This window comes from Clinocottus analis, unplaced genomic scaffold (assembly GCF_023055335.1).
Source record: "Clinocottus analis isolate CAN_PGR_092001 unplaced genomic scaffold, fCliAna1.0.p SCAF_48, whole genome shotgun sequence".
Classification (NCBI taxonomy): Eukaryota; Metazoa; Chordata; class Actinopteri; order Perciformes; family Cottidae; genus Clinocottus; species Clinocottus analis.
This window is the reverse complement of record NW_027176205.1, coordinates 8,297-20,000: the sequence shown is the minus strand read 5'-3', so window position 1 is coordinate 20,000 and position 11,704 is coordinate 8,297. Positions and strand designations below refer to the sequence as shown.

At 41.4% G+C, this 11,704-nt stretch overlaps 2 protein-coding genes across 3 annotated transcripts in view; both read left to right on the top strand.

Annotated features, from left to right (window-relative positions):
• Positions 1-5,761, top strand: part of LOC137802033 (equilibrative nucleoside transporter 1-like) — a 14,959-nt gene extending 9,198 nt beyond the window's left edge. Inside the window, exons 8-12 of one of the 2 annotated variants that reach the window (XM_068599549.1) lie at positions 1,425-1,483; positions 1,765-1,873; positions 3,244-3,329; positions 3,576-3,775; positions 5,004-5,761. In XM_068599549.1, coding sequence (XP_068455650.1) covers positions 1,425-1,483; positions 1,765-1,873; positions 3,244-3,329; positions 3,576-3,775; positions 5,004-5,115 — 566 coding nt within the window. In that variant the 3' untranslated portion in view covers positions 5,116-5,761. The remainder of the gene's footprint in view (positions 1-1,424; positions 1,484-1,764; positions 1,874-3,243; positions 3,330-3,575; positions 3,776-5,003) is intronic. The other variant, XM_068599550.1, reaches the window with a different exon arrangement.
• A 1,864-nt stretch (positions 5,762-7,625) lies between these two features.
• Positions 7,626-11,293, top strand: LOC137802064 (zinc finger protein ZFP2-like). Its single transcript, XM_068599592.1, has 2 exons — positions 7,626-8,020; positions 8,303-11,293. Exons 1-2 carry the CDS (start codon positions 7,837-7,839, stop codon positions 9,766-9,768), a joined length of 1,650 nt encoding a protein of 549 aa, XP_068455693.1. The 5' UTR covers positions 7,626-7,836; the 3' UTR covers positions 9,769-11,293.
• The last annotated feature ends 411 nt before the right edge of the window (positions 11,294-11,704 follow it).

The following is an 11,704-nucleotide window of genomic DNA, read 5'->3' as shown; positions in this document are numbered from 1 at the left end:
AACGGTTGCTCCTCGTCTGCATTGTCGTCTTGATGCATTGTCTCTGTGATGCTTGTCCGTGTTGTACGTCTCATCTCAGAATAAAGCCTGCATTTATAGAAATACAATGAAAAAGGATCAGTATAGAAAGAGACAAAATGTTTAAACAAAGAATCTTGTACTAAAAAAATGAACATTTAAAACTGAAGGCATGCAGCCAAGGTGCTCTCCCCCTATATTTATCAACTATTTGTAATCTAATATAAAAGCATAATTGATAATATAAATCTAAAATTCCTGTAGATGCTTTTCATATTCATGTCCAGTGAAGTTCAGATCAGGTTAGCGAGGTCAGTCAACACAGCTATGCAGCTGTAGTTGTGTCTAGAAATCTTCTGTTCTCAAGGGAACTTTAATCACGCGCCTACACTCCTCAACACACACACACACACACACACACACACACACACACACACACACACACACCTGTTTATCAGTATATTGACACTAGAGAAGCAGACTGGACGCTGCTCGTCTCTTCCTGTGAGAAGAGATGAGAACACAAGATTCTCCTCCTCGTGACAGTTTAGAGACAATTAAATGTTACTTTTCTTATGGTATGTTAATGACATAAAACTGTATTAAAGAGCTCAACTTCCGGCTCTTCGGGGTGTTGTCTTATACGCTCAACCTGCGTTGGCTGGACGACTCTGCCTTTGCAACTGCAGAGCTTGTTACTTTACCTGTGATGGAGGAAATAAATTATGAAAAAGAAGTTGTGGAACTGAATTCTTCTGGAGGCGACGCCAGGCTTCCAATAATTTTCACGCTAACATAATAGAATGTAAACTAACATCTCACTTGTAAATGTGCGGTTGAGAGGCGTTTGTCTTCAGGGCACAGATTACACTTAACTGTTATACTTCTCTCTTTCCACGGATTCAAATAAAAAAGGCTGTGATTGGAAGGCGAGACTGGTCGCTCTTGCCTGTCTTCAAAGCTTGAGAGCGCTGCTAACATTAGCAATAACGTCAGCTAGTTCGAGGTGTATGCATAAGCATTACATTAGCAGCGCACATTTCCAGTATATAACAAAGAATAAAGATGGACTGACCTGAAGAGATGCACGGCATCATCTCGCAGGTTCTTTCTTTTCCTTTTTTCTGGCCCTGACGCCTGTTGTCGCAGCTGAGAAGGGCCACGGCGAGCTGGGAAGTTGAATGTGTGATTGTTTAGGGAGGGGGGGCACCATCGTAACTTTTTTTTAAACAATTAAAAGCATCTCTTGTTCTGCCTGTTTTGTGATATACACATGCCTAAAAGGTGCCTAATATTTATATACTATAATAATATCGACCTTATAATTATTATACCTTTGAGGATTTTTTGTTGCATATTTTTTGTTGTATCTTCTTCTTTTTCTTCTTCTTCTTCTTCTTCTTCAGGTGAAGCAGCTGACCAGGACATAAAACAGAACGTTTCCATGATAAACATCTTTAAGAAGGTCAGAGTTTTTATTAATTTTATCTATAAAATGATGAATGAATATATTCTAAATCATGGAATCAGATGTGCAGTCAATTGATTGGCTTAAGTTCAGTATTAATGATCTGTGATGAAGAAAAGAATACAAGCAGAAAGCTATCGGTCCACTCGTTTTTAGGTTTTTTTCATGTTCGAGGCGGGTGATTGTTTATGTGTCAGAGGAGTTACATTAACTTGATGTAATGCTTTCACTCATTTACGTAATGTGTGTCTTCCTCCATGCTGACTATTCCTCATCAGATCTGGCTGCTGGCTCTGTTGGTCTGTTTCAACTTCACCGTCACCATCGGAACGTTTCCCGCGATCACTGCCGACACCAGATCCACGCTCGCCGCCGGGGGCTCCTGGGGTAAGTCGCCACTTTGGGTCTGCTCAGAAAGATTTCTTCTTCTGTGGTGGTCTTGTGTGTTCAACCATATATAGAGCTACATGAAGGCCATCACCCCTGAATGACAAGCTGAGACTCAAATCGAGGAACATTTTCAACTTCTCAAATTGATTGAATGAAACGATGGTGCAGTTTGAACCTGAGAGATTACAGAGTATGCCAACTATAACAAATATTACCTTTTTAATAGTCAATTAAAAGCAAAACGTGCATCTTAATGACACAAGGTATTACAACACACATACTACTTGTATAACTTCAGCCTTATTTAACAGACTAACATTGATTTCATGCACTAAATACAAAAAGTCCAACTACTGAGAAGTAGTTTAAAAAAGATTAAAAAATGTAACTTTAACTGAGAATATTCACTCAGTCTAGTAGTGATGTTATAGTCGTGAGGTCATGTAGTGAGTAGTGAGGTCATGTAGTGTAGTAGGGTCATAGTAGTGAGTAGTGAGGTCATGTAGTGAGTAGTGAGGTCATGTAGTGAGTACTGAGGTCATGTAGTGAGTACTGAGGTCATAGTAGTGAGTACTGAGGTTATAGTAGTGAGGTCATGTAGTGAGTACTGAGGTTATAGTAGTGAGGTCATAGTAGTGAGTAGTGAGGTCATAGTAGTATAGTTATAGTAGTGAGTGGTGAGGTCATAGTAGTATAGTCATAGTAGTGAGTGGTGAGGTCATACTAGTATAGTCATAGTAGTGAGGTCATAGTAGTGAGGTCATAGTAGTGAGATGTAAGTAGGGTTGGGCGTTAAGGCCAAAAAATCATATCACGGTATTTTGTAAGATTCTGGCGGTTTCACTGTAATTTTTAGTTTGAAAAAAGAAAGGAAAGGGTTGCATTCGTCCACTGTAAAGGATTTGGAGGTGTTGTCCCTCGGTTTGAGAAGCTTTTAGCTTTCACTGTAGAGAAGAGAGCCTTCGGGTTACAGGAGCCAGGAAGTTGAAATGTTGTGTGAAGTTGAAGCAGTTCCAGGAGTTCTGTGGCAGATTTACAGTCAGTGTTATCAATATGATATTGGATATGATGTCGGATCGAACCGCGATCCCCTGACTGAAGGACGACACTGACCTCCACTGAGTCACAGTCGTCCCCGACGATGCGTCTTAGTTTTCTGGCCTTTTTGTAACGGCATCTCTGTCGTTCCTTATCTGGAAGGAGATGATCCTGCACCTTCAGATGTTTGGTAGTGTACAAGAACACCACAAGAAGAAGAACTTCTGCACTTTAGCTGATTACATCCAATGTTCAGAGTCATTGTCAGCTATGAGTGCTGTCTCACTTTACAAATCAGCTGTTTGAGTCTTTTTGTTTTTTTTTAACAGACCAGTTCTTCATCCCAGTCAGCTGTTTTCTGCTCTTTAACCTGTGTGACTGGGCCGGGCGGAGCTTAACAGCGTTCTGTATGTGGGTGAGTTTCATATCAAGCATTAAACATCCACAATAAACACGTTTAATGATCCACAGAGACCCCAAACACAACAACACTTTCTGATCCGTCTTCACCCAGCTCATACAGTCGGCCTTCTCGTCTCGGTTCATTCAGTGACTTGTGATCATGTGTTGTTGTTTTTTTCCTTCTTTTTGTATTGTGTGATGTCATGTGTAAATGTATCGATAAATTGTTGAATTCATGAGTCATCATGTCTGTTTCCAGCCGAGGAAGGACAGCGTTGTACTTCCTGTGTCCATCTTGTGTCGTCTCATCTTCGTCCCTCTTTTCATGCTGTGTAATGTTCATCCTCGTCTACACCTGCCCATCTTCTTCCTCCACGACGGCTGGTTCATCTTCTTCATCATCCTCTTCGCCTTCAGTAATGGATACCTGGCCAGCCTCTGCATGTGCTTTGGTCCAAAGTAAGAAACGATGGTCACAGTAATGTAACCCTAGTTCTATAAGCACAGGTTGAGCCCTCTACTGGACTCAGTAGGTAACTCTCTCTTCCATGTGTGGCTCTCCCACTGCGGTCCTTCCAGATGCGGCTGGTGGAAGGAACATTTAATATGTTTCAGCCAACATCCCGTGTGATTCAATGCAAAAAGGTATCACATATTACTACTTTAAAGTTAAATATTTAACCTTTATTCCAAGACTTTACATAATAAGGACATGTTACTAATACAATTTAGTATATATATATATCATGTTCCTACTCTTAGACAGCACTTCTGATGTCAAATATAAATTCCCCAAAACAACGTAAGAGCAGTGTGTACAAAGGTGCAAAAACGATAATTATGTTAGATTATTTGCATTAAAAGTGCGCGTGCACACACATACACACACACAGAAGAGAGCCAACACTCACTTGCATTTCCCTAAAACATACACAGTCATTAAAACTTTTGTATTGATTGACAAACAGTTTCTGAAGCCAGAACACACACTGCGTTACATCTAAAATAACGACAGCGTGACGTCAGGCAGCTCGCGGCGTCCTGGACGTGTTTGGCTGTCTTGCTCCTCCAGGACTCAGAAGTTAGTCCCGTCATGCAAGCAGCTCAAAAGCACTCAAAATTTTGCATGACCAATTATTTTGGATAAAATGTGCCTGTTTTTATCCACCTCATTGTGTTTCTTCAACACAGTTCTGCGTCCGTGGGTAGTGATGTTGACTTAGCGTGATATGCTAGTTTAGTAGCTTGACGGAGTTATCCATGCGTGTCCTCCTGGTGTTCCCATGTTTTCTTAATTTTTCCGACACGTGTTTCATGTTTTCCCTGGAGTTTCTCTGCCAAAGTTCTTCTCTCAAACGTTTGTTGGAGGAGAGATTATACGAGTCAGCGTTTGGTTTTCTGTGAAGAGCAACGCTGGACTCGTGCTGGACTCGTGCTGAACTCGTGCTGAACTCTGTTGGCTATCATAAAAATCACATCATGTGTATTAGATACAACTGTAAATGATCATGTCATTTAACTTTCACCTGACTTTCTTATTAAAATACTGCTGTATTCTTGTATGTCTAAACCTAATTTTATACATTGCATACAAAACAATCTATTCAGAATTACTGGATTTTGATAAGAATAATTAAATATTGTGTATTAAGTGTGAATCACTCATTCATCCTACTTGTTGTTTCAGAAATGTTCTTCCTCATGAAGCAGAAACTGCTGGAGCCATCATGGCCTTCTTTCTGTCGCTGGGTTTGGCTTTCGGGGCGGCGCTGTCCTTCCTCTTAAGAGCACTGGTTTGATGGATATCACTGGATGGCCATGAAAACTGTACTACAGGTTCAACTGGAAAACTACCTGCTCACCATTGGATTAACTGAGAGACAAAACACCTTGTTTCTATGTCTGAGTCAAAATCCTTTTGTTCAAAAATGTCTGTTCAAGTGTAACAATTCACCCTCCTACTTAAACTCAATGTGAAAAGCACAATGCTAAATTAAAGGGATTGGGCAAATCTGTTGTCAAGAACATGCAGTAGCTGTCCCCAGACGGCCTAACAAGTTTGAAAGACCTCAGAATGGCAAAAGAAAACCCAGTACAGGAAACCCAGCAGTTTGTTCCACACCAGATGTTCTTTGTAGATGCAAATATCTCATGGTTTGATCTCAAATCCTATGAGGAGTTGTATATCTCATAAAACAGCAGCACACAAACATGTATGCCCCGAACACGACCCTGGTTTACACAAGCACACTTAACAAAAACATGTTGTCAGGAACGCCAGAGGAACAGAATGCGGTACCACAAAGTACCTGAGGAGCGTGGAGCGAGAGCAGCCGGCCCCACAGGGTCCGAGCTGGAAGGTCCAGGACACCGAGGAGGGCAGCCAGCTGCAAACAACACGGACCTCTAGGGAACTGCTCGACAAGGTCAACAACAAGTGAGGAGAACGACGTGATGAAAGGGTGGGGGGGGGGGCGTCATCTGCACTGGATGTGGTTTTATCAATGAGATGCTCTTGGGGTGGTTCGGCTTGCATTAGAGCCGTTGTCTGAATTACCGGAACCAGCCGGTTTTGTTTGTAACGTGATTCGTTGCAAATAAATCTACGTGCATTGAACTTCAAGTCTCTCTGGTGTTGTGTGTCCTGTGGGGAAGCTCCACCGAGTCATCTGTGAGACCCGTGGAGTCTCAACACAGATTACAGTCCATTCAGCATCAGGTTTTTAGAGAGAAGTTATCCTCCTTAATGAAGGTTTTATCCACTACGTTGTGAGCCGGCCAGGAGAGATAACGAGCGTCCCTCAGGGGACAGATAAAATAATCCTTCATGAGGTCTTCAGTGGGGACAGATTAGATAACCCTTCATTAGGCGCTGAGTGGGGACAGATAAAATAATCCTTCATTAGTCCTTTAGTGGGGACAGATATGATAAAATAATCCTTCATTAGTCCTTTAGTGGGGACAGATGTGATAAAATAATCCTTCATTAGTCCTTTAGTGGGGACAGATATAATAAATTAATCCTTCATTAGTCCTTTAGTGGGGACAGATGTGATAAAATAATCCTTCATTTGTCCTTTAGTGGGGACAGATATAATAAATTAATCCTTCATTAGTCCTTTAGTGGGGACAGATATGATAAAATAATCCTTCATTAGTCCTTTAGTGGGGACAGATGTGATAAAATAATCCTTCATTAGTCCTTTAGTGGGGACAGATATAATAAATTAATCCTTCATTAGTCCTTTAGTGGGGACAGATGTGATAAAATAATCCTTCATTAGTCCTTTAGTGGGGACAGATGTGATAAAATAATCCTTCATTAGTCCTTTAGTGGGGACAGATGAGCTCACCTTATGCGACTCACACAGAGGGTTTGGGTTGTTTTAATGTATAATACATATTTTATTTGAAAATAAGTGTTGTAACAGTCATGTTTCATTTGCACAGCCCATGAAGTTTCCATCCTCAGTCCCATTTCTATCATTTTGGTTAAAGGTGTGACGGACCACAATGGAAATGTACCAGATTAAGATAGTTTATGAATTCCACCGAAAGATGTTGGGTTCGTACCTGTCATTTGGGTTTGTATGTAAGTGTTAAGCGAAGCTGTGTGCTCTTGCACAACTGACAGACGGGAAGCCAAGCAGACACACACCAGCAGCTGATGATGATTTTGTGGCTTTTTATATCTTACCAGGTTCAAACACCTGAGAAACAGTGCTGCTTCCTGCTTGCTAATTGAATTTCATTTGTTTAAGTAGATGTTCTGCTGTTGAAAAGTTGGTCAAGCTCGCACACCTTTTTTAATATAAATTAATAGCATGTACACAATGTGCACACAAACAGCCAAACATGTCTACCCTGTCATGGACAAATGCAAAGTAGACTAATAACATAGTGATTATAACATTTACATTTGCAGAATGATATTTAGTCCCTTTCTCAACAATATATTGTATTTGATATGCAAAGTATTTGGATAAAAATGCAATTATGCAAATATATATAGAGAGACTTATCATTGTATTGATATGTGTGTAAATGTTACACACATCTGCTCCATTTTCATGATGACAGTGATTTGGGTATTTGATTGTGATAGTGATCCACTTATGAGATGCTAAGTCATAATTATGACTCACGGGTTTTATTTTTTTTCATCACTATTTCGAAAATGGGATTTCTTATCAAAAGCACATGGAAGCTTCTAAAAGCTTTTATTTTGAAGGTGACCCCGCAACCTGCAGCTGACCCGGATGCTCCTCCATTAGCAACATGGCGGCTGCCGTCGGCAGCAGCAGCAGCAGCAGCGTGTCGTTGCTGCGTTGATAACGTGTTGCGAACTCCTTCAGTCCTGATGCAACAAAGGCTCTGTACGTCTGGAGAAAGCTTCTGAATGGACTTCTCGGTGCTCACCGTTGTTCCCAGATGTTGTTGCTCTGACTCATCGGCCGGTAGCCTAAAGATATTGAAGTTAGCTTAGCATACTGGAAACGGACACAGCTCGTTCCAGTGTCATGGAGAGGGAACGGGCTTTGTGTGGAGGAAACGATTCTGTCGTTGTGAAAATGAAAAGAACGACAGCAGAGAACGAGGAGGAACTTTCTAGATCAAAAGAGGAGAACAAGAAGGAACTTTCTAGATCAAAACGGAGACGACTGGACGCTGTTTTCAACCCGGAAGTCCGCGTACAAAGAGCAGGTCGGTGTCTTTGTTCTAGAATCAGCAGCTAAACTGCACTGAGACGTCACAGGTTTCCATTATGGACAGATTGTGTGTGTTTGTGTGTGTGTGTGTGTGTGTTTGTGTGTGTGTATATATATATATATATATATATATATATATATATATATATATACACACACATTATTTAGGGGTCATGCTTCTCTCATTTACAACTAATGCTTTTTCAGTGCTGAACCTCCTAAATAATAGTTTAATTCAAGATTCATCATACGTATAAAAGTATTTTATTCTCTACAGATGTCCAGCAGCTGTTGGCGGTTAAAGAGGTTCCCCCTGAGCAGCAGGACTGGAGCTCTAGTCTGGACCAGGAGGACCCAGAGTCCCCCCACATTAAAGAAGAACAGGAGGACCTGGAGCCCCCCCATATTAAAGAGGAACAGGAGGACCCGGAGCCCCCCCGCATTAAAGAGGACCAGGAGGACTCGGAGCCTCCATGCATTAAAGAGGACCAGGAGGACTCGGAGCCTCCACGCATTAAAGAGGACCAGGAGGACTCGGAGCCTCCACACATTAAAGAGGAACAAGAGCACCCGGAGCCTCCACGCATTAAAGAGGACCAGGAAGACCCAGAGCCCCCAGACATTAAAGAGGACCAGGAGGACCCACAGCCCCCAGACATTAAAGAAGAACAGGAGGAACCAGAGCCCCCAGACATTAAAGAAGAACATGAGGACCCAGAGCCCCCAGACATTAAAGAAGAACAGGAGGAACTCTGGACCAGTCAGGAGGGAGAACAGCTCCAAGGGCTGGAGGAAGCTGGTATCAAGTTCTCATTCACTCCTGTGAAGAATGGAGGTGATGAAGAGGAAGCTCAGCCCTCACAGCTTCATCAAAGACAAACTAAACACATGGAAACAGAAGCTGATGGAACGAAAGGTGGAGGTTCAGAACCAGATACTGATAAGACTGAAGACTCATATGAACCTGAGACGGATGACTCGAATGAGACGGATGACTATAGAGCTTGGAAGGAGACTCAAGAACCTCAGTCAGATTCAAACCCTCTGCAAAAAAATGAAATGCCTGTGAAATCATTTAGTTGTTCAATTTGTGGGAAAACATTTACACAAAATGGATCCCTGAAACAACACATGCGTTGCCACACAGGGGAGAGACCATTTAGTTGTTCTGTGTGTAGTAAAACATTTACACAAAAGGGAAACATGAAAGATCACATGAATGTGCACACAGGGGAAAGGCCATATAGTTGTTCTGTTTGTAGTAAAGCATTTACACAAAAGGGAGCCCTAATATTACACATGCGTTGCCACACAGGGGAGAGACCATTTAGTTGTTCCCTGTGTAGTAAAACATTTACACACACGGGACACCTGAAGGATCACATGACTGCCCACACAGGGGAGAGACAATTCAGTTGTTCTCTGTGTAGTCTAGCATTTGCACAAAAGGCATCCCTGAAATCTCACATGCTGACCCACAGCGGGGAGAAACCCTTTAGTTGTTTAGTATGTAGTAAAACCTTTTCACAAAAGGGACACTTGAAATATCACATGTTTACCCATACAGGGGAGAGACCATTTAGTTGTTCTGTTTGTGGTAAAACATTTGTACGCAAGGGAAGTATGAAAGAGCATTTAAAAGTCCACATCCCATTTAGTTGTCGTGTTTGTGGTCAAACATTTGCGCGCAAGGGAAGTATGAAAGAGCATTTAAAAGTCCACATAGTAAAAAAAAAACAATAGTGGTGGAGTTTGCTCAACAGCAGCCTCTCGTCTCTCTGTTATTTTAAATTACAAGTGTATCCCTGACGAGCACCCAATTGTCTTACGTCCCCTTTTCAGTCTGGGATAAGGGACCGAACACATGACAGCCAAGGAATATGTGAAAGAAAGTCCAAATGCCCCAGAGTTCTCCTTGCCTTTCAAGCTGGAGGCCCGTGTGGTCAGTGGGACAGTTCTTCTGCAAGAGGATCACCAGCGGTCGTCCTGTAAGCTAGTTCTATTCCACCATAGAGAAGAAGGCTCTGGTAAAGTTATTCACCCTACAACATTTTGAGGTTTATCTTGGGTCAAGTGCGAAACTGATCATAACCCTCTTGTCTTTTTTTCCCGAATGCATCATCACAACCAACGTCTTATCGTTGGTCTCTGATCGACCAAGACTACAACATCCAAATCTGTCATAAAAAAGGCTCTGCAAATGTTCCTGCAGATACTATGTCACGTGCTATGGAGTTTCAAACAAGTTTGAGTTCATATGGATGAGGGTCTCGCGTGTGTTTTGTGTGCTTCCCTCACCTCGTGTCTTCACACAGGTGCCAATCTGGTCATTAGTTGCCACCTGTGCAGGCCAATCAGCTGAGAGGCCCCATTTCAAAAGGAGGAAACCGGAGAGTTCAGGGACGTTTTTTGTTTGATCTCATGTCACACTGACGGCGGTTAGGTTTGTGGTCAGAGGTTGACGACCGGAGGTAAGGTTGTGGGACTCTGTACATTTGTGTCGAGAACATGAGCTCGGTGCTCCCTGTGTCTGTTTTAGACGATCATTGTTAAGAAAAGCACGTGAAGCCATTTTGTTTGTTTCCTTTCCAGAGGTGCTTGGCCAGGCCTCGTTTTGTTGTCGTGATTTCTGTTTGGCACGACCGCAAACTGTCACCGGTGTGAAATACCTATTGTTTAAAACTTTACTCCTATTTTGATTTTCTCCAGTTCAAACTCAGTTTTACTGTAGAAACTGCAGTTTTGTTTCATAACTGAAGATTGGTTGATTGAGAAAATAATTGTTTAATTATCTCCAGCCTTCTTTCTTCAACATCATCCTCTACTGATCTCTTTGAGATTTTGGGATTCTGTCCTTTGTTTTAGGATGTGAATATTTTAGCTTTTGACCAAACTTTGTCTTTGGTTTACTACTATTGGAACAGTTGTAATGAAACATTAATCTGTTGTTATTGTTTTCACGGCGGCTCTCAGACTGTAGAAAAGTTCAGCTAATGTTTTCACTAAAAATGACTTCAGTTCAATGTTCTTCCATATTTGCTCCAGTGTTTGTAGCTGAGCTGCAGCAGCCTGTTTTTTTTTCTTCTTTTGAAACTAAATCAGGGTGTTCATGATTAATGGTTTTATGGTTGTTAATGGAAGTTGCATGTTTTATTTGTATGTGAATGAATTGTCTTCATTAATGAAATTTATTCACTGACATGATTTCCACCATGTTGCATGTAGTCCATCCTGTTAGATTTTATTATAATTAAATGAAATGAACAAATTAAGCATCTTTGTGGTTAGTTGCAGGTTATGAATTGGCAAAGTGAAAAAAAACTAAAAATAGGGTAAAATTTCCAAATAAATTCCTCTTTGTTCTAAACAAACCCTCTTTCAGGTGAAATGTAGAAGTCATGGAAAATAAAACAAATGTTGACAGAATAAGTAAAGCTGGCTGAAAGGGCACTGAATAGTATGAATGATGACGAGCAGCAGGTCCAACAGCTGCTGACTTTATGTCCAGGATAAACTCCTTAAAAACACGTGGTGGGATTAGAGGAAGGAAGGGGAAATATCCACCAGCGGCCTCTAACAGGAAGTAAAGTAATAATCCACTATTTAATTCAATGTCTGATTCAAAGCAAATATCAAATGCTTTATTAGAAAATGTCAAAATGCATTTGAAATCTGTTTA